Genomic DNA, 24,665 nt, shown 5'->3' with positions numbered 1-24,665 from the left:
CTATGCACGTGTCTCACAAATGCCTCAAGCTCTCCATGTCCAAGATGGAGCCCTGGGCCTCCTCCGTCCTCACCCCCTGCCACCCCGCAGGCCTCTCCCTTGGTCCTCACCCCCCTGCACAAACCCGGGAGCTCTAGCAGAACCCTGGGCTGCTCTGCGTACCTCACCCATTCTGTACTGGCTCCCTCGCACATCCTGGCGGGTCGCCCTCTCCAATGCTGTGTGCGCCCTTGCTCTCCACCACCACCGCCTGCGCAGCCTGCTAGGATGACACCCGCTGTTCCTCCCCTGGCCAGCCTGTCGTCTACACGGCAGACCCACATGGCAGACCGTGTAGCCTCCCTCCTTGATGCCCTTTAATGGCTTCCTACTGCCCTCAGGATAAAAGCCAAATCCGGGTTTCTTCCCCTCCCTTTGTGTAGATCTGCCTTTCACTCACCACCCTCTGGCCGCTGGCCTTCTCCCTATTTCAGGGCCTTTCAGAAACGCTGTCCTCACTCTGGAGCATTCTCTCCCGCTCCCCACTTGCGGGGGCTCCTTTTTATTCTCTGGGCTTTAATTTAAGCATCACTTCCTCAGAAAGGACTCCCCTGACGACCCCCAAAACATTTCCCTGGGCCTCTCCCTGCTGCTTTCCCCTGTTCTCACAGCACGGGCCATAACTGGAAAATCCACATTAGTGTGTTTGCTGCATTGTGTGTTGAATGTGTGTCTCCACATCTAAGCTGTAAGCTCCATGAGAGTCCGTCGGTTTCATTTCCAGTGGTATACTCAGCACCTAGCACACAGCCTGGCACAGCATAGGCACGGGATGAGTGTTTGATGAGCGAACGAATGAATGAGCTATGGTAAACGTGCAGTGAGCAAACTGCATGGGACAGTATCTGTGTCCTCGTTCTCAGACGTTTATCCTCACCTGGCAGTTCTCTGATATGTAAACTCCCATGCTGTTTTCCAAGCAGATAGCTGGGTTCTTTAAAGTTGGAGTTTTCTCACCTTCCTGTGTGTAATGGCCTCATTCCCTGCTCCTCTCAGGTTCCATGTAGTGTGTATAGCAACATGCCTTGTAATTTGTTGGGGGGAGTGCCGTTTGCCCGTTGGAGCTCTCACCCTATTAGTGAACAGTGAGGAGAACAGATTGCTGCAGGGTACACCTGCAGAGCCTGCCCCCAGCAGCCGCTTGTGTGTCCTGCAGACGTGCACCCTCCTTCTGCCACGAGATGGCACTCTTCTTCTCCAGTGTGACGGTGCACACTTTGCTGGCGTTAAGAGCGCATTTCTTGCACCATCAACCATCAGGGATGCCCCTGCCTGGATCATTGAGCCCTGCAGGAGTTGGTGGGGAGAGGGTTAGAAAGGGAAGGTGGTGGGTGAGGTCATCCAATATGGTTGACCATGCTGAATCCAGATTGGCCACAATATTTAATTAGCCTAACACTTAGTTATGCTAACTCCGTGTGTGTGCATGTGAGGCGTGAAAGAGGAAACAGTGTTCTGGGGGGATGCACACGTGTGCCCCCATTCCTATATCAGAAAAATCAAAATGGGAAACTGAGTTTATCTTTTTTTTTAATTTTTTTGGGGGAACCAGAAGTGAGTAGCGGTCTTGGAATCCAAGTTACATGATCAAAAAATCGAAACTTTTCTTTGGACTCAATGTTTCTCAAAAGGAATAATTGTTATTCCTCTACTTTAATGGAAAAACTAAATTTGCAGACTCTTACATTTCTTTCCAACCCTGAAGGCTGTCGCCACAAAACAGTCTACATTTTCTTTTGAAAAAATGTGCTTTTATTTATGAAATTGGGGTTTATGGATCATTTGGGGAGGCTTGGCTGAAAGCCACTCTGGGCTAGGTGGGACGCCGGGCGTCTCTGTGGTGCCCATGCTCTGTGTCTGGGGGGGACCCTGGGTGTCCTTGATGCTGGTGCCCCACAACTGGGTGGGACGCCGGGCACCCATGGTGCCGATGCCCTGCGTCTGTGTGGAACCCCAGGCTTCCATGGGGCCAATGCCCTGCATCTGTGTGGGACCCAAGGCATCCATGGTGCCGATGCCCTGCGTCTGTGTGGGACCCCAGGCATCCATGGGGCCGATGCCCTGCGTCTGTGTGGGACCCCAGGCATCCGTGGGGCCGATGCCCTGCGTCTGTGTGGGACCCCAGGCATCCGTGGGGCCGATGCCCTGCGTCTGTGTGGGACCCCAGGCATCCGTGGGGCCGATGCCCTGCGTCTGTGTGGGACCCCAGGCATCTGTGGGGCCGATGCCCTGCGTCTGTGTGGGACCCCAGGCACCCGTGGGGCCGATGCCCTGCGTCTGTGTGGGACCCCAGGCATCCAAGGGGCTGATGCCCTGCGTCTGTGGTTGTCTCTCTAGGCTTCCTGTTTGGGCGGAAAGGAGCAAAAGGAACACCAGGCTTCCCTGGGCTTTCCGGCTCCCCTGGAGCCCGCGGACCGAAGGGATGGAAAGGTAAGAACGTCTGGGAGGGATGGGATAAGGACAACCTGGCCTTTCCGACTCCCTCACCTTACAGAAGGTGAAATCCGTCCCCCACTCATGTGTTTGGAGATGAAAATGAGCCTGCATGTCCCTCCCAGCCTCCTGTCCCCATGACGGTGACACTGAGAGGGAGTCGCATGGAGCCAGTGGTGCTGTCTGAGCACTTGGCCCCCAGGCTCACCGTCCCTGCTCTCCTTCCTCTTCACTGACCTTCCTAGCAGCACTGAGCCCGATGCTGAGTCCTGTGCTGGGTTAAAAGGGACAACAGTTATTTCTTAAGCTGCACTCAGGTAATGTCTCAAGGGCTCAGCTCCAAGGCATTGTAACAGAGGTCTGTAGAGAGCTCTGTCCATGGCAAGGTGCTGGTATAGTCACCATCCCTGGTGCCACTGAGACTTGGTGGAGTGACGTGGCTTGCCTGGGTCTCCCTTCCTGTTGATGAGGAGGTGAACTTGGAACAGGTGGTCTTTGCACCTGACCCTTCCCAGTCACCTCAGGGACACTGCCCCTAGCTCGAGGCCATCCTCTGTGAGGCTCTGTGGGCCCGGTGTGGTGCAGAGTGTGCTCCTGCTCAGCTCTCCCCTCCCGGAACACGGCGGGGCACTTCCTGGCACTCACCACGCCCTGGCCGTTTTGGCATATGTGGGATGTGCGGTGCATTCAGCAGCCCACTGTGGATGGGCATGGCCTGATAGCAGGCACCACAGGGCCTGGAGGAAGCGGGGCCTCCCCACTGGGCATCATCTCTGCCCTGGGGAAGCCAACCCCTGCTGCCAGCATAGTCCTCCCTTGCGCCAGGCTCCCTGGGTTCAGCTGTGGCAAAACAGAGGAAGAGGTCAGGCATGTCTTCCCTGCTCACCCATGACCTTTCATGACCTTGGCCTCTGAGGCCAGGGCTCTTGCCCTCCCTGACAGCTCCCTGGAGCCAGCTCCTCCCCTCGGCCCGCAGGCCCAGTGGTGGCAATCTTCAGCTCCGAGTGCCGAATTCCTTAACCTCCTTCACACTCCCCACAACTCAGCCTACGCCTCTGAGTGTGGTCCCAGTTTTTACGTATCTTTAGTAAACATCAGAGTCAAATTCTGAACCCCATGAGACTGTGAATGAACACTTGAGTCGCTCAGTCTGAGCCTCAGTTTTCCCATCTAAGAAATGGGGGTCCTAGTGCCCATCAGAACAGGCAGCGTCCATAAAGCACCAAGTGCGGCGCCCCACTCTCCCCGCCACGCTGAGAGGAATGCGGAACAAGGAGGCCCTCCTCTCCCTCCTCTGCAGGTGACGCTGGGGACTGCAGATGTGCAGAAGGCGACGAAGCTGTCAGAGGTCTTCCGGGACTGCCAGGACCCAAGGGCTTCGCAGGCATCAACGGGGAGCCGGGGAGGAAAGGGGACAAAGGAGACCCCGGCCAACACGGCCTCCCTGGGTTCCCAGGGCTCAAGGTGAGGAACAACTTCATCATGAAGCTGGCAGGACACTGTGAGGCCTCCCCCGGTGTCCCATTCTTGCCTTTTATCTCCTAAGTTTATGCAGCTTCAGACCAGCAACACTCATGGACCCAAGGCATAGCTAAACCATTCAAAAACCCGCATACTCCAGGGTGGACTTTGTACACGTCCACTGGTGAGACTGAGAAGGGGCGCTGCTGTGGGAACCGCAGCCAACAGCCCTTGATAGAGTTCAACAGGGGGTCACCACTTGCCCCAGAAATGCCATTCCTGGTGTATCCCCAAGAGACTTGAAAGCACGTGTCCACACAAACACACATACACCAATGTTCAGAGCAGCATTGTTCAAAATAGAAGGTGAAAACTATCCAAATGTCCATCACCTGATGAATGGATCAGCTAAATCTATACAGCATCTAAACCATAGAATAGTGCTCACCTTCACGTGGGAGCGAGGTGCTGATCCATACCTCACTGTGGATGAACCTGGAACGTGTTATGCCATGGGGGTTGAGACCCACACAGAAGGACATGTGCTATCACATGCTCTCTCTTTCTATTCTCATGAAATGTCCACACAGGCAGCCTAGAAACAGGAAGTTGATTGGTGGCTGCCACAGGTGGGAGTGGGGGTGGGGAGTACCTGCTTAATGGGTATGGGGTTTCTCTTTGATGTAATGAAGATGTTCTGGAATTAGATAGGAGTGATGGTTGGACATCCTTGTGAAAATACTAAAAATCACCGAATTTTATGCTTTAAGACAGTGAATTTTGTGCTATATGAATTATATCTCAAAAAAACCTATCATTTTTCATGTAAAAGACATTATTTATTTATCAAACGTTCACCTTCTCAAGTTTAGCAAGACCTGATTTAGCATTGTTGGAAGGCTTCCTTCACCGATAAAAAGCAAGACCTTTTGGTTTTTAAACCGTACATGTGCTTGTGTGGAGGTGTGGACCCCACACACATCAGCTCATGCCTTTATTCTGTGCCTCATGAAAAGATCATCTGCAGCAGACCTTTCTTCCATGGCAGGTTTTAGCTGACCAAAGAGTTCAAAGTGAATTTCAGATGGAGACAAATTATACTTTTTGTTGATTTTTTAACTTCAAAAAAGAACTTTGGGAAATTTATAAAGCAAAAAGTTCATTATTTTGCATATTCAGCAATAGAGGAAAAACAGTTGGTCAGGACACTTGGCCAAGGAAATGTAACAGATCTGAGTCCACAGCATGGAAGAGAACTGCAGCCCCACAGAGCCGTGTTGCTGACGGTCATGACTCCCCGCTGCTTCATAGCACGGAGCTGTTCAGGTGAAAATGAGACCCGGGCACCTCGCTGATCCATGCCCTAGGTTTTCTCAGAAAACAAACAGGAAAATTTAACAAAATATAGCAGGTGCTCTGTTTTATACCAGATTAAAAAGGATACGGTCTCCGAATCACGGCTGTCTAGCAGTAACAGTGGCTCCAGTATTCAGAAAAAGTGCATGTGGTGAGAACTGCAAATATACCAATGGCAAAGCTAGTAGGATCCTCAGTTGTTTAAAAAGTGACCGAATATTTCCTAGAAGCCAAATGGATCCCATTCTGTACCCCTGAAATGTCTAAAACCTTCCGAGCACACACGTCCACAGAACTTTTGTTCAGACGCCTCTGGCTGTGCCTGGTGTCCTGCACTGAATGCTGTGATTTTGTGTCTGGAAACCCCACTGCAGTGGGAATACCTGAGACCATCTGGGAGTTTTTTGGTTCATTTTGTTTTTGGGTGGTTTTTTTTTTTTGGTTTTTTTTTTTTGGTTTTTAATATTTGTGCTGGTAGAGTCTGGCAGGGTGCTTGAAGTGTGGGAGTGGATCAATAAGTCCATCCCTCCATCCATGTAACCAACATGTATTGATTGATTGGGCCTGGTCTGTCTGTGAGGAACTCTCCTAGATTCTAAAGTAATGTTGCAAAGTGCTAAATACATCAAGAATCTGTGGAATTTTCTAGGAGAAGGGAAACTCCCAATCACTTGCAACATTCCATTTAATTAAAGCAACTCCACACATTCCCATATTCTTGGAAATAGCATCAACCAAGATATGCCAAAAGCTAGCACAGCTCACATTTGAAAACACTACCCTGACGGGTACCCTGCTCATCGTGGAAAGAGCTAGACACGATTTTCCAGGCTGCGATTTGAGAGTCCCTGCAGGCAGCTTCTCTCTAAAGTATCTTTTTCTCCCAACCTTAACCTCAGTGCAGGAAACAAATGTCTATTAAATACCATTAATTGTTCTCAATATTATCACAAAATTTTATCCTCCATACCTGGATTAACCTACTTGGCTCCTAAACAGCCGTGGTTTAGAGGAAGCCACCTTGACCTTTAGTTCAGCGCTTCTCAAAAGGCGCTGAGCCCGTGGATCCCTGGGGCCTCTGTGGACACAAAGGCAATGATTCAGCTGCCCCGGGCTGGAGCCTACAGATCTCCACCACTGGGCAGAGCCCAGGGACACTGAAGATGAGCCTAGGACCTGGGTTTCCCTGTCCAACCACCTGTGGCTACTTCCACTGCATTGTGTTTGTTTATTTATTTATTTTCGGAGACAGAGTCTCGCTTTGTCGCTCAGGCTGGAATGCAGTGGCAAGATCTCGGCTCACTGCAACCTCCACCTCCCGGGTTCAAGTGATTCTCCTGCCTCAGCCTCTCAAGTAGCTGGGATTACAGGCGCCCGCCACCGTATTCCACCACCACACTCAGCTAAGTTTTTGTATTTTTAGTAGAGATGAGGTTTCACCATGTTGGCCAGGCTGGACTCGAACTCCTGACCTCAAGTGATCCTCCCGCCTCAGCCTCCGAAAGTGCTGCGATTACAGGAGTGAATCACTGCGCCCAGACGCATTGTAATTATTTAAAATTAAAGAAAAGGTACCGTCCGGTTCCTCCGTCCTGCCATCCACAGTTCCAGTGCTCCACAGCCACTGCGGCCAGTGGCCCCACACTGGGCAGCTGGATGGGGATGTGTCCAGCGTCACAGAAAGTGCTCCTCGGGTGGCGCTCGGCTTGGGGACGGGTGACTGCCTGCCCGCTGTGTGAGATGAAAAAGCTTGCCAACCGTCTTCTCAGATGCCCTCACAGTATGAAGGAGGAAGACACTTTTTTGTCTGTTTTCCACAGGGAGTCCCTGGCAACGTTGGTGCTCCTGGGCCCAAAGGAGCAAAAGGAGATTCCAGAACAATCACGACCAAAGGTCAGTTCCTCTCTGGCCATGTGGCTCCTGGGGCACTGAGCCTTCCTGTGGGCGCCTGCCTGGGCAGCTTCACATACAAATCCCTTTCCAGGTGAGCGGGGACAGCCCGGCGTCCCAGGTGTGCCCGGGATGAAAGGTGATGATGGCAGCCCAGGCCGCAATGGGCTCGATGGATTCCCCGGCCTCCCAGGCCCTCCGGTGAGTAGCCACAGACTGCGGCAGCTCCGTCCTCTCTTCTTCATCCTTCAGGTTCTGCAAACACCCAAGAAGCAAACAGTATTGACGCGAGCACTAAACCCACCCGTGCATAGGACAGGTTGCTCATTCTGCTCATTCTATTTTTAATGAGCAGAAATCAGATTTTTTAGGAAACGGTGAATGAAGTTGGAAGCCAAGCTCCGAGTGAACATTTAAAAGTCAATGAGCAAATAAGTATTTGTCGTGGTGTAACAGACTAAGACTCCCCCGCCCAAAAAAAGTAGAATATTCTAAAATGGGTGACAGAACCCTGTTTTTCCAAGGTAAATCGTAAAATACACAATTTCATTTTTGCAACTAACACACACTGGCGTTGAAGGAGGGGCTATCTAGCAGCCTGCAGAGACCCCAGCATCATTTCCTCGGTGGAGGCTGGGGTCAGAAGCAAGGGAGGCAGCCACGGAGGGAGACAATACCCCCTCCTGTGCACCCTTCAGCCTCTGAGCCTCCCCTGCCACCTCGCCTTTCCCACTGCCAGCTCTGGAGCGTTCTCTTCTCAGGAGCCTGCAACCTTATTTCTCACATCTTTATTGTCTAGATTCCATTTTCCTCCCTCTGGTCGCCAAGCCTATGCCTCCTTAAGCTCTTTGTACTGGTTTCCTGGGGCTGAGGTCACAAAATGCCACAAACTGGGCGACTTAGACATCAGAAATGTATGGTCTCACAGCTCTGGAGGCTGGAAGCCAACATCAAGGTGTCTGCAGGGCTGGTTCCTTCTGAGACAGTGCGGGAGGATCTGTCCCTGCCTCTCTCCCGGCTTCTGGGAGCTCTGGCATTCCTTGGCTTATAGATGGCTGTCTTCTCTCTGTGTCTTCCCATCATCTGTCCTCTCTGTGTGTCTGTCTCTGGGTCCAAATTTCCTCTTTTTAGAGGGAGAGCGGTCACATTGAAATGGGCCCATCCTAAAGACCTCATCTGGCCTTGAGCACCCTCAAAGACCTTATTTCCATATAAGGTCACATGTCTGAGTCCTGGGGGTTAAGACTTCAGCATCATGGAAGGACGGTTGAACTCATAATTCTCTTCCTCCTCCTCAGAGCCTCACACCTGAATTCTGTTTGCAGCTTATTTGCCTCATTCCATAACCCATGTCTTCTCTAGTTTTAATGTGGGTCATGTCTGTAGCAACACTCTTGAGTGCCGTGGTACAATCAAAGCTCACTGTAGCCTTGAACTCCTGGGCTCAAGCCATCCTCCTGCCTCAACCTCCCGAGTACCTGGGACCACAGGTGCACGCCAGCACACCCACCTAATATTTTTAAAATTTTTTGCAGAGATGAGATCTCTCTATGTTGCCCATGCTGGTCTCAAATTTCTGGGCTCAAGTGATTCTCCCGCCGTGGCCTCCCAAAGCATTGGTTTTACGGACATGAGCCACCACACCTGGCCCACATCTTTACAGTTTAAGTGCAGTTTTTGGGGGCTAGAGAACACAGATAATTCTATGATTGGGTGTCTTAAAAATCTTATCTGGGAGGCAACAGGGTTAAATAAGAGGCAAAGCCATAATTGGTCACTTTAGCCAGAAGAGGAGGATGAGTGATGATTCCTGTGGTTGGAACAGTCTTTGGCCTGTTCAGTGTCATGTGGGGTGGCAGTGGTGAGTGTGTATGTGGTGTGTGGTGTGCTCTGTGTGTGTGTGGTCTGTTTAAGTCTGGATTTGTTACAGTAGTGGTGGCCTTCCCTGGAGTCGGTGCCTTACGAAGTTGGTGATCAGGAGGTGCACCTGTCCAGCCTTGGGGTTCACCCATCCCTGCAGCTCCTAAGCCTGGCTGCCAATCTCAGCCCAGCTGGGGGCGGGTGGTCGGAGCAGGGTAGGGGTAGGGGTGAGGGTTAGGGTCAGGGAGAACCCTGCAGCCTCAGCTTCCCATTCTCGGGGTGTAGGGGCTTTTCCCAGTGCTTGTGTGCCTTCCTTGTTCGGTAGCATCTCTAAGCCAAGAATGTCAACTTCTGACTTTAGAAAACTCATGATCCTGCCCTCGCCACCTTCCAGTGGCATTATCGCCATCGCTGTCCACTAAGTTCGGGGCATCTGCCCTGTGATCTCTGCAACAGCCTTGTGTCCCCCTCCCCTATGAAAAAAAGCTAAAACACAGGGGTGCACCACTTAATCAGGGTCCCATAAATAGAGAGGGCTGAACTGGTGTCCCTGTCCCGCTCCGTCATGCCTTTGACAAAGAAGGGGCTGTGGTGCCGGTGGAGAGCAGGGTTTGATTTCTTACAAGCAGCTGCCTCGTTGTTGTGAGAACACCCAGCTTCGTCCCATGCCTCGGCAGATGCGCTGGGGTTTATGTGCACGGCTGTTTCACCAGCATGTGGGGACAGCACCAAGCCGGGCCGTGGTGTGTGCACAGATCACACCAGCATCACTGCTACCGGTCTCCCGACCCCATCCCTGCACCTCCCGCCAGCACCCCCTAGTTGGTGCTTTCATCCACAGGGCAGCCCCTCTCCATTCCCAATCCTGTAATCTCTCCTGACTTCTGAGAGGCACACGGCTCTTTCCTTGTCCAAATTAGCTTCCTTTCCCTTAACAACATAGCATCCCCTATGAATAGGAGCCATTTCACCGATGCTAAATTATAACAACAAAATCCTGTGTTTCTCCCTCCACCCGCAGTAGAACAGAAGCCCAGGCCTTCACTGTTCTGGGGATGCAGGCCCAGGCTGATGCAGGGGAGCTGGTGGGTGGGAAGAGAGAAATGCTCAAACGTGTGCACCTGACTTCCAGAACCGGCTTCTGTGGCGTTGCTTAGACTGCTACACAGTCTGTCACTGGCTCCTGTGACCTGGCTGACCGTGGCAGTAGGTTCCTGTTCATCTCTGTTGTCTTTCTGTTCTGGATCCATAGCTCAGAATTCCAGGAAACAGGAAAGGAAACAGGGAAGTCGAGGCGATCTTTAACATTAGTATATATTTTAAGAAATAAACTGAATTTTCACACAGGGCGATGGCATCAAGGGCCCTCCCGGGGACGCGGGCTATCCAGGAATTCCTGGAACGAAAGGTACTCCGGGAGAAATGGGTCCCCCAGGACTGGGCCTTCCCGGCTTCAAAGGCCAGCGTGGTTTCCCTGGAGATGCCGGCTTACCTGGACCACCAGGCTTCCCGGGCCCTCCTGGCCCCGCAGGGACCCCAGGACAAATAGGTATGAAGAAATTTACCTCTCACAGTCCCGAGACGTTCCACACTTTCCTTCGTCATTGTGGACGTTTCCCGGGAGAGTCAGATGAGGATGCTGTTTGGCCTCATCTGTTCTCACATGTACAAGGGAGGATCCAACTGTGGGGTTTCTGGGCCCCCACCAGCCTCCCCTCAGCAGCTGGAACACGCAGCCTCTCCTCTAGGACTGCAGTGGTAGAGGCCTTGCCCAAAAGTTCAGAGATGGCTTTCCCGTTCCCTGCCCACGCCACAGCCTTCCTGCCCCCTCCAGCAACATACACGACACACATACCTTCACACGTGTGCGTACCCCACACGAGCCGGTCACTCTTACCTGTTTCAAAATTGCCTCACCCTGTCCTTTGTCTTCCCCCCAGATTGTGACACAGATGTGAAAAGGCCCATTGGAGGTGACAGACAGGAGGCCGTCCAGCCAGGTACTCTGGGACGTGCAGGTGGCTTTAGGACACTAGGGAACTCTCAGTTGGTCTGCTGGTTTTGCTCTTGCAGTGTGCATGGGATAGGAAATATTAATAATATGTGCAAGCCACGTTTGATTTCCACGGCACTAGCACAGTGGCCTGGTGAACACTGTACATTGCATGAATAACAACCTGGTGGAGACGGCGAGACATTTGACCAGTCCCCTCTCATCAGAAATCCTTGTTCACTGGAAAGTGCCAGTGCATTCCAAGTCAGCTCCACAGGCACGTGTGCTGCCAGGAGGGTCCAGGCAGAAGAGCCCAGCCCAGAACACAGGCGGTGGCCAGGATGTCAGGCCAAGATAGGAGCCTGGTCCAGATTCCCAGGCTCACAGACAAAAGAAAGCTCCAAGAATAACTGTTCTTGCAAGAGATCCTCTTAGACAAAGGGCAGACAGCACAGTACCCCAGCTGGAGTGTCACTGCTCGCGGCCACACCAACCAGAAGTGCCCGCAGCCTTGATTTAATGTTTTAAGGTGTCTAATTGCTGTGGTTCACTCTGAAAGTAGATAAAGTCCCAAAGGAGAAGTCAAATAATTCATTTTGAAATCATAGGCTATCTCCATCGCTGATAGACGCTTCCAGACAAAAGAGAAGCATCCACACTGACTTGCAGGGTAGCAGCCGGATTAACTCGGTTTGCACCCAGGCTACTGCCCTGCAGGAGGGACTCCATTGTTTGCCAGTGCAGTGTCCGTTTTTATTCGACGAGACTGGCTTAGTTTGCATTTTATACGGATATTTTGATTTCATTACACAATGAAGTTAAACTTGTATTTACATCAGAACCAAGATGAATTAAATCATTCACTTACTCTGATCCCAGAATGGTAGCCGGTTTGCACGGCTCATGCTTTTGACCTTGGGGATTGCTTGGGCTCATCTTTTCTCCTTTCTGTCCCCAGGTTGCATAGGAGGGCCCAAGGGACTGCCAGGCCTGCCAGGACCCCCAGGACCCTCAGGTAATGCACAGAGGGAACCTGGAGTGCACTCAGCCTTCCTCCCACATCTTCACGCTTCTGTGTCTCCCTCGCGCATCTTTCCTCTGATCCTGTATCCCCCGTCCCAGACATGATCGTGTCCAGCATCTCAGCACAAACTGGTCTTGCACCTATGGGGAGCCCACTGTCGTTTGCCACTATAGAAAAAGGAGTCTGGTAGCTGACAGTTAGTTGGGGCCAGGCTACAAGAGAAAATTCAGCCATGGCTGCAGGGGAACGCCCCCGGGGCAGAGATGGAAGCCTCGTGTTTAGGACTGGAAGGGGGTTGTACCTCTATGTATTTTCACTTTATGCCTTTCCATCCCAGGATCTAGGGGAAGAACCTACAGGAGAGGATTCTGTCTTTTGGGTTTTGACTGACAGGGAACAGGAATAAACAAGGCTAGAGTGTTTATCGCTAGCACCTGGGAGGACCTGGGCTCCAGTCTGCTGGCCCAGGCCATCTCCCAGCCCGTGTGAGAAAGAGTCCGGGCGCTCTTCACAGAGCCCGTGCCTGGGGCCACCCATGCTTTCTCGGGGATGGCGTGTCCAGTGTTGGCGGTGGGGCCCTGGCCAGCCACCACTGCTTTTGGGATCCCCTGCCTGTACCCAGACTCTGCTGCCCTGCGCTCCAGGGTCTCTGTGGGCCTGTGAGCATCGGGGAACACAGAGCCAGGGCTTCCACTCAAGCCGGAGGAGGGCTGGAGCCTGAGAGGTGGCCCTGTGCCCGTGTCCATCAGCCTGAGGAGAGCGAGTTCTCTGAGCGGTAGGAATTCCCCTTTGGATGTTTCTTCCGAGTACTCCGCCTGGGATGGGGCCGGGGAAGCAGGTCACTTGGATGACAGTGTTGCAAGCACGAGACACAGCCAGAGCTGTTCTCACTTGTTCCTTCTGCAACTGAGTCCCCACCTGTGCAAGACGAATAGTGCAGACGGGCATTCTAGACGCTTCCTGCTGCACAAATCATGCCCTTACCGCTTCCCGTGATAAACTGTAAAGAGTGACACCAGTGTAGTACGAACAGCACTGAGAGTTAGGAAAGTGGATAGACACATTGTGTGTGCCCTGCGCCTAAGGACGTCTGCGGAGTTCACCATGATCACAGGGTCTGGGAACCACAGGACAAATGTAGAGGCATCATTTGCACCATGAGCAGAGGTAAAGGCTCCTTGTGTTGTCTTCTGAGAACTGAGCTTGTATCTTCTGCATCCCGTTAGACCTGCCCCGAGTCTAATTCCATTCTTGGATTTCAACACCGTCACTCATACAGCAACCCCCAAAATGGTGACAACTCCGCATGTCTCAGATGGTCAGGGAGAACCAGAGGCCAGCATGCTCAACACACACCCGGACCACAGCCGTGTGCCAAGGCCGGTCACCGGGAAAGCTTCAGAGGCCCGAGTGTGGGTTTCTGTGGCTTCGGGGCTCCCCAGCCATGCCCAGTTATTTCCATTTCACACCCAGGCCCCCATTGCTGGGAGCCCCTTGCTGGCCTCCCGTCCACTCCTCCGTCTCACTCCTGCTGTCTGCACTCCACTTTCCAAGAGTGGTGGGTGGGTTTGCATCACACACATCCCCTTCCCCAGACTCCAGGAACGGGGATGAAAAAGCGTGGCAGTTGGGTTTTGTGACATTGGTGAGGAACCTCAGCCCTTCAATTATCAGAAAACACTTCTAGAGCCCACACACTGGGCCAAGCAGGGTTCAAGTGTTTGAGAAGAGTCAACTCATAGTCCTCATGGCGTCCCCATGAAGCAGGCAGTCATTCTCCCCACTTTACAGATGAGGAGACTGAGGCACAGAAAGTTGTCAGTGGTCGAATGGATAGAATAGGTAGGGCCAAAATTTACAACCAGGCATTCTGACCCCACCGCCAAAGCCCTCATTTAGAGCACTGTAAATATTGGATATTATTATTATTATGGTTCCAGTCCGTAAACAGGATTTTAAACACTGAAAATCATTCTGTAAGCCTGGAGGTGCTGTTTTAGGCTGACATTCCCCCCAGCCCCGTTATTTCCCAGTTTCATGAGATCCACATTAAGTCAGATGCCAAGCATGACCACACCCATTTATCCTCGTGGGACCTGATGTGGTCTGTGGTTTATTTGGGTGTTTAGGTGCCAAAGGCCTTCGAGGAATCCCAGGCTTCTCAGGAGCTGATGGAGGACCAGGGCCCAAGGGTTTGCCAGGAGACCCAGGTCGTGAAGGGTTCCCAGGACCCCCAGGTGAGTTGAGATCAGACCCCCATTCAGCCCCTGGGTTCCAGGGCGGGGACCTGTGTGTGGTTCGTCAGCATCCAGCTCTATTATCTTCCAGTTTGTAGAAACTGTTTTGACAGATACTTGACAACTTTTGCATTTGTCCTTGGGAGATTAGAAATTCTTGATTTTTCGTCACTGATATTGTACTGGCTTTTTGCAGAAGCTGCCTAACAGATCTTGCAGGGAAAAGGAGACAGGTGTTGCAGAATGGCTGTCCTCCACAACACCTGTCTCCCGGGTATGTCCTCAGTGTTAATCATGATTAATATTAAACGTTCTAAAGGCAACACAAAGTTATCCTCTCCTGAGAGAACCCTTAAAGGCATAAATAGCCCTCTCACGATGTGGCTGCAAGAGCTTAAGGCATTAATCTGTATGTGGAGGAAAACGAGGTTTCCCTTAACCAGCTCTGGTGAGGAGCACCCACTTGCATGTCAGTGTGCTCTGGAATGCAGCCTGGCGTCCACAGATGTAGGTGTCCTGCAGTTGTGCCACAGGCGATGTGCATGAGTGTGGTGGCACTGCCTTGACTGCAGGGGCATGCACGTCTTTTTTTTTTTTTTTTTTTTTATGAAATGGAGTCTCACTCTGTCACCCAGGCTGGAGTGCAATGGCACAATCTCAGCTCACTGCAACCTGCACCTCCAGGGTTCAAGCCACTCTCCTGCCTCAGCCTCCCAAGTAGCTGGGATTACAGGCATATGCCACCACACCTGGCTGGTTTTTGTATTTTCAGTAGAGACTGGGGTTTCACCATATTGGCCAGGCTGGTCTTGAACTCCTGGCATTAGGTGATCTGCCCGCCTCGGCCTGCCAAAGTGCTGGGATGACAGGCGTGAGCCACTGCACCCGGCCACACACGTCTTCAATAGTGTGTGTCTAGTGAAACCATGGAAGCCATTATGGACAACTTTCCACCCAAGATGAAACATCCTTCCACAGGGTCCTGGGCAGGTTCTTCCAGCCTCTGCTGGAATCTCGCTTGTCACCTAGAACCTGTGGCACATTGGAACCCTCTTGTTGCTGGAAAGTTCCTCCCTGGAATACAGCCTACCTCCCAGAGAGTTCTCACTGGGCTGTTCCTGAGCCACACAGTTGACTTCCTCGTAACCACACACCCTGAGAGAGGGGCCACATCTCCCACAGACGTCTCATGAACAGGCAGAACTGACCCCGGGAACACACACTTTCTTGTAATGACATCTTTCCATGCCATTGGAATTCTAAGCAACCTTCTAGGACCCCCACTTTTCAGGATTCCTTTCCAGCTGGGCTCTAGAAACTGAATAAAGCGCTCCCCATATCTGGAATATCACACAGAACGTCAGGACTGTTGCACCCTTCGGTTGAGCATCCTGCAGATGTTCCCAGTGAAGACTGACTGAACCCTGCCCCTCCCCTGCTCTCCACTCAGATAGCTGGTTTAAGCCTCAGTGCAGAAGTGTCTGTCAGTCCCTGATAGATGGTATCTTTCTGAATTTTGTGCTGCAGCCCATAGGGATTGTTCCAAACCCCGACCCTGTTTCCTTTCCTATGATGGTTTCTCCATGTTTTTCAAAATTGGGAAGCAGACTTTCTGTGTGTGTATCAAGACCCTGGTCAAAACAGCTCTGCATTCGAGTGAAGCAAAGGAAGTCTCCGTGCCTCTGCCCCGGGGCTGGGTCTCTGGTGGTATTTATTTAGTATTTTAGAAGTGCAACATTGCCACTCTCATGATTTCATATATACTAAGTTTAAGCATTCATGATTTTGAGAGGAGGATGATAATTCTTGAACATTTTCCTGCTGTGAGTATGAAAGTTCTCTGGTAATTATGATTGGAGTGCACAGCCATGTGTGTGTGAACGCCATACGGGGCTCCCCTGTAGCGGGGAATGGATGGGATGTGCCCATTGTCAGGCAATTTGGACAGTTGCCCACGTGAGTTGGGAGCCTGTTCCACCATCAAATGTGAGCCCTTACGTCATGAACAGGGAGGCTGAGGCAGGCCGGGGGTGGGTGGTGATTGAGGAACTGACCGGTTTCTGAAACGCACGTCACTTTTTATGGTGCTGAAATATACTGCACTTCTGTCGCCACATGCAGAAGAGGATAAAACGCCCAATTCAAGGATTGCAAAAATCAGAGAGAGTCTGTTCCAGATCTAAGACCCACACGTGCACACCCAAGCACACGGCTCCCCGGGTACAGTTTGTAACATTGCCAGGGAAAGTCATGTCTCTTCATTGTGAGTAAATCACACCGTTAAAACTCTGAGTACGGTCTAGCTGATTAACATCAGGTTAATCCAGATCCTTTATTCTGTGTTCCAGTCACTCCCAGCTCACAGGCGGGGATGGCTGTACAGGCCCACGAGGGCCCAAGGCCCTGCTTATTGGATCTTTTTGGTGGGATACACCCCAGAGAACACAGAGAACGTTCCCTTTTCCATATCCATACGTAGGAGTGCCGAGCCTGTCGTGTGCTTGATCCTGTCCCACAGAATCACCTGCCAGTCTCATCGTTGCAGGCTTCTCTCCTGCATGCACAGTGGGGGTGGTGACCTCAGAAGCCTTTCGTTCTGAGCACAGCGTGACTGTCAGCTATGGGAGTTCATTCTGAGGCCACGTCAGGGCTGACTGCACCGAAAAACGAAGTGACCTATGAGATCATTTTATCCAGTGGCAGCCACAAGAGACACAGGACAGCCACCTTCCCTCCATCCACAGATGGGGCTTGGTGATTTTCATGGTCCATACAACAGAGGGGTGTCGGTCCTCTTTGAAGCGTTTCCAAACTGACAGTGATGGGTTTCTACCAGGGAGATGTTACGTCAGGCAGCATTTTGGCTTTGATGGCCCTGCTCGTTCCTGCCTCCCTGGGATTTCGCTGTTCCTCACTCACCACAACCTAGAAGGTCCTACAAAAAGCTGTTCTTATTGGCAAAGCAGGGGAACCCATGAATTATGCAAATCTGGGTCCGAGGAGGCATTCTTAAGGGCTTGTCCACCTTCGCTCAGTTTTAGGGCTGGGGGCTGGATGGCGGGGGAAGCAGAAGAAACGTAACCAACAGAACAACGTGGCAAAGGTTGTAGGTTCCAAGAAGGGCCACAGGGACAAGGGCTCGAGCTGAGGAATGCCTTCTGAGGACCCCATAGCCAAACGTTTGCTGTTTCCAGCCTCTTTTTGACACTTCTCTTAGAACGTCACCATGCTAACTTGTGGTTTGGGGCCCACCCATGTTTCCTTTCAGGGTTCATAGGACCCCGAGGATCCAAAGGTGCGGTGGGCCTCCCTGGCCCAGATGGACCCCCAGGTCCCATCGGCCTGCCAGGGCCAGACGGGCCCCCTGGGGACAGGGGCCTTCCTGGAGAAGTCCTGGGAGCCCAGCCCGGGCCACGGGGAGATGCTGGTGTGCCTGGACAGCCTGGGTTTAAAGGCCTTCCCGGAGACAGAGGCCCCCCTGGATTCAGAGGTAAGTGCCCCATCGGGGAGCCAGGGGCCCCATCCCAGCTGCACAGGGCCTCCAAGGGCGACCCCAATCCCTTCCAGGGCATTTGGTAGGAAGCAACAGTACCCTATGGTGCCAGCCATGCGTATCTTCTCCCATGACCTTCCAGTGCTCCTTTAGAAAGAGTCTGTGACAACACCGTGATACCTGCGGTAGTTGGTGCAGTCTGGCCATCTGAGAACTTTGACAGGTGTGGATTAACTGATGTAATCTGTTGTCAAGTTGCATATGCCTGGCCGTGACGGGGGCCGTGACAGGCTCACCGGTTTCCTTGGCAGAATCTGTACAGTTGGTATGAGGAAAAGATGATGGGCCTGACCATGCTTAGTCAGAGGTGAAGAAGGAAAATAGGAATAATCTGAAATGCAATTTTATTGGTGTAAAACTTAATACTTTTTTTTAAATGTGTTAATGTTGTTTACAATGTTATCAATGTATCTCTATCAAAGTAGACAGAGCACCCACGTTTCATGAGTGACAAGGCACCCGGTGACTTTAAGGGTTCAACTGATGCCAAATCGGCTTTGGGAACCCCGGCCCCAAGCTTTAATGAAAGATGATGCCGTGGACAGCAGGTGTTCACACTGGGTGAAAGAAGTGGGGATGGAATACATTAAATGTCTCCAGTGATAGAGTTTTATTCATGTAGTTATTTAAATGTTTCAAAGACTATTTTTAAATGTGGCACAGTGTTCAAAATATAGTCAAGTGAAGAAAACTGGGTTAAAACTGTACTTATTGTGCCATGTCCACTCTGCCAGTGTCTAGTTATTTGTAGGAATGGAAAAGAGCAGGAAGGAAATGCCCAGTGGTAGTCATTATCCCTGAGTGATGGTGTGTGTTACCTTGATTTTATCCTTTATACTTCTTTGCATTTTCCTGATTCTCTAGAGTCCAGAAAAGCATGAAGTACTCTTTTAACAGAATGAGTGTGTGGAGGGAGATGCTGTCTGTGACGAACAGTCCAGAGTCGGCCCCTACAGCTCTTGTCTCTGATTCCCGCAGGAAGTCAAGGGATGCCTGGGATGCCAGGGCTGAAGGGCCAGCCGGGCCTCCCGGGACCTTCCGGCCAGCCAGGCCTGTCCGGGCCTCCAGGACAGCACGGATTCCCAGGAGCTCCTGGCCAAGAGGGGCCCTTGGGGCTGCCAGGAATCCCAGGTCTTGAAGGTAAGACTCCAGCCCTCCCATAAACGAGTAGGGTCCTCACTGGTCCTGCCAAGAGAACTAGCAGTGCCTTCTCTGTGGAGCTCTCAAACTCTGTTCCATGGAACCCCTTAAGAGCTGCAGGGGTTCCCAAACCAGAACATGTATTTCGCCTAACAAGGAGACATAAACAGCTGGAGACATCGGCTCATCCTCTGTTCCTGTTATGTATATTAAGGATCTAGGGGAGGTTTCATCAGGAAAAAAGAAAAAGGAAGAAATTCCCACTGCAAAAGTTCAGAATCGCCGCTCTGATGTGGAGAGGAGAAATTGTTTTATGAAAGTGCAGGTGTGGGTTGGAAGCAGGTGGAAAACTGGGGTGGGGAGGCTGGAGCAGAGTAGCAGGGAGGGGAGCCTCAGCTGCATGCCCACCACACACAGGCCAAGGCAGGTGGCAGAGGTGGCCCGGAAGACAGCAGGGCACAGCATCCATGGGCATCACCCACCACTGGCCAGGCCACCCTCCCAGCACTCAGCACAGCCAGTTTCCCAGACTTCCACACTTCATGGTCCAGTGAAACTGTCAGTGCAGGTTGGAGGAATCAATACACGTTCCCACCTTTTTGTTTTGTCCAGAAAAACAGCTTTTTAAGGAAGTGTCTTATGTCACCAAAGGACACTGTAACTGAAAAGTGGGAAAGATGCAATTGCTTAGTAAGGAGTGGTCTCCATGGACCACAATCTAGAAACTCTCAGTCTTAGCATACTTCTGTGGTTTGCCAGTCAGGCGACAACTTTGTCCAGGACCTTAGCAGGTCTTTCTAGGGAACTGCCGCACCACTGGAAGACGCACACTGGCTTCCCCCATGTGGGGCCTCGCCTGTGTCCAAGAGCTGGGGGCTGGACTCAGGCAGGGCTCACTCCCCCATTGCCGCACTAGCCACTGGCTTCCTGGGGTAGCAAACCTGAACCAGAGGTTCAGGCTCCTATCTCAGTATTGACAGGGCAGTGCTGGTTCTCAACTACTGAGAATCAGCTGAACACAGCCTCATGTGGTGCTTACGAGACCCATGGGAAAGCCTGTCCTGAACTAAAGCCTACACTTTATGTGGGGAGAGAGACACACACATTAAAAGGCTCCCACTTGCCCTGGGCAAGCCAGCAGAGTGACCAGGCCACGCGGCCCCCAGTGACCCAGAGGAGGCGGGGACAGGCAGGTCAGAGCAAGCCCAAGGGGAGAAGTACCTGGCACCAGCAGGAGAGAAGGCTGGGACTCGAATGCAGGGTGCGCTCTAGGAAAGGAGGACCACCCCAGCAGAGGCAGGATTGCCCAGGGAACACTTTGGAGCCTGTGATCCCCCAAACCGGCTGGGGAAAAGAACCTGGTATGGGGGGGGCTGGGGGTTTGGATGGGAAGATTGAGCCGAAGGTTGGGAGGAGTGAATGCTGGAGCTGAGGAGTTACAGCCCCCAGGCAGAGTGGGCTTTTGGGAGTTTTTAACAGAGAAATGCATTAAGAAGGGATTTTAGGGACCCAGCAGGCAGTCCTCGGACGGCTTGGAGTCGGGGGAGGCGCGAGGACAGCTATGGGCTGGGAGCTGCCAGGCTCACGACAGTGGCACTGGTGAGATGGGAGCACGGAGACCAAAGAGGCAGCGGCAGCCAGTGGGCAGCTGGAGGGTCCCCCAGACTAACTCCGGGCTGGAGCCAGTGATGTTTGCGAGGAACAGGCCAGCTCTTGACTAGCCCCAGTGACCAGGGCCCCCCGCTCACATCAGCATCCAAACAGCTTCGTCCCTTGGCTTCTGAAGGATGCAGTGGGAAAGCCATGTTGGCTGGCACCCCCCAGCACAGCCTCAACCTCCAGATAAAGACTTCTCCTGAAAGGCCAGCCCCAGGGTCCCGCTCAGGCCACACTTTGGAAACTCACCCCAACATGGCGGCGTTCCACTTTCCTTCCAAGAAGCTTTTCTTACCGAACACTCAAAAGTAAAATGATGTTCTTTCTGCTGTAAAAGCAGAAGAGAGATTTCCTCTGTGTGTGTGTTTGTCCACCCTCTTTGATTTGCTCCTCTTCCCGACAGGTCTGCCTGGAGATAGAGGGGACCCTGGGGACATAGGCGCTCCTGGCCCTGTGGGCATGAAAGGGGTCTCTGGTGACAGAGGAGATGCTGGCTTGGCAGGGGAGCGAGGCCATCCAGGAAGCCCTGGATTTAAAGGAATTGATGGAATGCCTGGGACCCCCGGGCTAAAAGGTAATTGTGTGACTGTGACCAGGAATCACTTTGCGGGGAGGTTGGGTCTGATAAACTCTGACCTGAGACAGCTCTGCTGGGCACCTCTGTGGGCCGCGGGGCTGGCCTCACACGTCTGCAGATTGGAGGCCTTGGGACTCTCCTGACCCAGGAGACAGCAGCCCCAGGACGGCTGGTTAATGCTGCTTAGACGCTGGTGGGACCAACGTGCCTGACAAAGCCAGTTTATGAATTTGCCAAGACAAACTGCTCTTGCCTGGGAAGCATCATCTTACTGTAAATGTGACCGTCTTACTTTAAATATGACCACACACAGGGAGATGTGTGGAGAGGTCCACTCAGGAGCCTGGATTCAGATCCAGAGGTTATTTGGTAATTTGAAACCAAAGCAAAGCAAAGTAGTTGGTTACAGGGATAGGTTTATTTCAGCACAAGCAGGCCAGTCTAGAAGCAGAGCCCTCCAGCCGTGAACATTGCTAGAGACACACAGTTCTGTCCTTCCGTTGCTGGAGACACATGGGTTGGTCTTTCCATTACTGGAGACATATGGGTCTGTCTTTCGGTTGCTGGAGACACCTTGGTCTGTCCTTACGTTGCTGGAGACATTGGTCTGCCTTTCCATGGTCCTGTGTCGCGTTTCCGTGCCAGGTGCAGTGTTGCTGCTGCCTTCCTTTCCAGCGCGTCCCTCTGCCTTTGTCTTGATGGGCCTGTGGGCCAGTGGACCTGCATCACCTTCAGATTTCCCTCCTAGTCTTCCTGCCTGACCTTTGTGTGTTTCCTTGTTGCCAGTGTCTGGTCTGAAGACAGGCTGACTCTGGAATACTGTCTGTTAATAGCAGAGATCAACAGAGAGAGTTGCTCAGAAGATGGTGTCCCCGGAAATCCCTGTTTTAGGTTCAGAATCTTCTTACTTGAGTCACATTGCCAAAACGTTACAGAGACGTGAGATTAAAATGTCCCATGTGTTTTATTCATGTCTAACCCAGCACTTTTCTCTTTTCCTCTGAAGGAGAGAGAGGCTCACCTGGGATGGATGGTTTCCAAGGCATGCCTGGACTCAAAGGGAGACCCGGGTTTCCAGGGAGCAAAGGCGAGGCTGGATTTTTCGGAATACCCGGTCTGAAGGGTCTGGCTGGTGAGCCAGGTTTTAAAGGTATGTCCCTCTCTTAACATCCTCCTAACCCTTTCGTGGTGGCGTGACATTGCCCAGAATGAATTTTTGAAAACCCATGCGTCCAGGAACCCTAAGCTAGATGAAACAAACAAAATGAACTAACAAAAACTCAAAGGCTTTATCCCTGCCTCAACACACTGACCATGTGATAAGGGAATAATCCTAACCAAAGGAAACTCTTGAGAACCAAAATGATGGCATCGCTAAGAACCAAGTATGTCATGAAAACATATTCCACCATGAGTATATTGTGGTAAACATAAAGGGGGGCTGGTGAAAAGCAGGGAACAGATGAGTTCCAAGAGAAGGGAGTGCCATCCGGTACAGGAGGACACAGCTTTCCAAGTGGAAGCATGTAACACAGTGCCAGAGAGAACGCGGGCCACACATGAGGTGGGTTCAAACCCCACGCGGACAGGCATCTCAAGACCCCCCAGGTCAGGCCGCTCGTTCATTGAGTTTATTACTAAGAAGTCACATTTTCGTGACTTCTGTTCAGATGCTTTTGTTCTGAAATAATCACAGTGGTCTCTAAAAACTTAATGACTGAGAGTGAGTGTTGGTGAGGAGGTGGAGAAATGGGAACCTTCATAGGCTGCCGGCAGGAGTGTAAAACGCTGCGGTCAGTGTGCAAAACAGTTTGGCAGTTAATTATAAAACTAAACATAGAGTTACCCAGAAGTTCTACTCCTAGATGAAGATCATTGAAAACATAGGTACAGACAAAAATGGGGACACAAATGCTCATGGCAGCATCCTTCATAGCAGCATCCTTCATAGCAGCCATAATTGGAAACAGCCTGAAAATGCATCGACTGATGAATGGATGAGTAAAATACGGCAGCGCTGTGCAGGGGCACATGCGGTGCTGCAGAAGGATGGGACTCTCAGACATGGCGCGTGGGCAGGCCTTGAGAACACTGCACCACGTGTCGTCTGACCGCGTGTATATGAGATGTCCACAGTAAGCAAATTTACGGAAATGAAAAGTAGGTTCGCAGTTTCCTAAAGCTGAGGGTTAGGGGAGAATTAGGGAATGGCTGTCAGTGGTTCCAGGGTTTCATTTTCTGGGATAAAGTATTCTCAAGTTAGATAGTGCTGCTCGTGCACAGTTCTGTGAATACACTGCAGTTATGTAACTGTTCTCTTTACTGGAGTGAGTTGTAGGGCATATAAATTATACATCAATAAGCGGGTTTTTTTTTTTTGTTTTGAGACGGAGTCTCGCTCTGTCGCCCAGGCTGGAGTGCAGTGGCGCGATCTCGGCTCACTGCAAGCTCCGCCTCCCGGGTTCACGCCATTCTCCTGCCTCAGCCTCCCGTGTAGCTGGGACTACAGGCGCCCGCCGCCATGCCCGGCTAATTTTTTCTATTTTTAGTAGAGACGGGGTTTCACTGTGTTAGCCAGGGTGGTCTCCATCTCCTGACCTCGTGATCCACCTGCCTCGGCCTCCCAAAGTGCTGGGATTACAGGCATGAGCCACCGCGCCCGGCCCAATAAGCTGTTTTAGAAAATCTTAATTACTCTCCAGAGTTACAGCTTTTACAGATTTTCAGCAAAATAAAAATTGCAATCTTGGGTGCTCACTTTTGTTAAGATTTTTACTCACACTTGCGTTTTCAAATAGTCTTCATGTTAACAGAGATTTCAGGCTATTTCACGCAAAAAAAAAAAAAAAAAAAAATGGCATTTTAAGATTAAGTAATTTTCAGCTCCACTGTAATCATTTCCTCGAGCCTCCTTGGGGTGAAGTTAACCGTGGAGGTGTCTGTCCCTCCACTGGTGGGCATGCTCTGTGGGGTCAGGACCAATTTATGGTTTTGATCCCATCCGCCTCTAGCCAAGTACTGAATACACAGTAAATGCTTAGAGAATGAAACTCAGTTATTTTCACTCAGCCGGATTTCACTCACTCCTCCAATGAGGATGGATTCCGGGGCATCCCCAGCCTGAACTAGCACAGTTTCCCGCCCCACCTGCAGCTCCGGGCCCCTCCCCTCCTGGAATTCCTCAGCTCCTCAGAACGCCCCCAGGACGTCCCTTCCATGCTTCTCCTCCCTGTGAAGGTGCCTACAGGAGGGCACGGAGCTGGCACCCTCCTCATGGGCCTTCCTACTTGTGACCGAGGTCCATCACAGTCCCGTCGGAGCACACATGACAAAATGACCTTGTCACAAAACATCCTCTGGAAGCCGCACTGGCCTTGACCGCTCCCTCTGCGTCGCTGGCAGGCACATCCACCCACTGTGGTGCTGTGTGCTCAGTGACTCCGGCC

The 24,665-nt window shown here is 51.8% G+C and overlaps 1 protein-coding gene and 1 long non-coding RNA gene across 2 annotated transcripts in view; one reads left to right on the top strand and one right to left on the bottom strand.

Annotated features, from left to right (window-relative positions):
* LOC105485298 (collagen type IV alpha 2 chain) overlaps window positions 1-24,665 on the top strand; it is a 198,859-nt gene that overhangs the window by 147,261 nt on the left and 26,933 nt on the right. The window contains exons 21-32 of the mRNA XM_071081045.1: window positions 2,377-2,469; window positions 3,773-3,936; window positions 7,110-7,182; window positions 7,274-7,380; window positions 10,387-10,588; window positions 10,980-11,039; window positions 11,991-12,047; window positions 14,186-14,293; window positions 17,562-17,783; window positions 18,825-18,986; window positions 21,046-21,216; window positions 22,226-22,369. Of these exons, the coding sequence (XP_070937146.1) occupies window positions 2,377-2,469; window positions 3,773-3,936; window positions 7,110-7,182; window positions 7,274-7,380; window positions 10,387-10,588; window positions 10,980-11,039; window positions 11,991-12,047; window positions 14,186-14,293; window positions 17,562-17,783; window positions 18,825-18,986; window positions 21,046-21,216; window positions 22,226-22,369 (1,563 nt within the window). The remainder of the gene's footprint in view (window positions 1-2,376; window positions 2,470-3,772; window positions 3,937-7,109; window positions 7,183-7,273; window positions 7,381-10,386; window positions 10,589-10,979; window positions 11,040-11,990; window positions 12,048-14,185; window positions 14,294-17,561; window positions 17,784-18,824; window positions 18,987-21,045; window positions 21,217-22,225; window positions 22,370-24,665) is intronic.
* On the bottom strand, window positions 1,811-8,086 carry LOC112427333 (COL4A2 antisense RNA 2). The gene is made up of 5 exons (XR_011614587.1): window positions 8,015-8,086; window positions 3,118-3,312; window positions 2,710-2,746; window positions 2,559-2,621; window positions 1,811-2,390 (listed from the first exon to the last, which is right to left on the bottom strand). It is a non-coding gene; the product is annotated as a COL4A2 antisense RNA 2 (long non-coding RNA).

Source organism: Macaca nemestrina, chromosome 16, assembly GCF_043159975.1.
Source record: "Macaca nemestrina isolate mMacNem1 chromosome 16, mMacNem.hap1, whole genome shotgun sequence".
NCBI classification, from domain to species: domain Eukaryota; kingdom Metazoa; phylum Chordata; class Mammalia; order Primates; family Cercopithecidae; genus Macaca; species Macaca nemestrina.
Note: the sequence above shows the minus strand (reverse complement) of the source record. Positions and strands in the feature narration are given on the sequence as shown.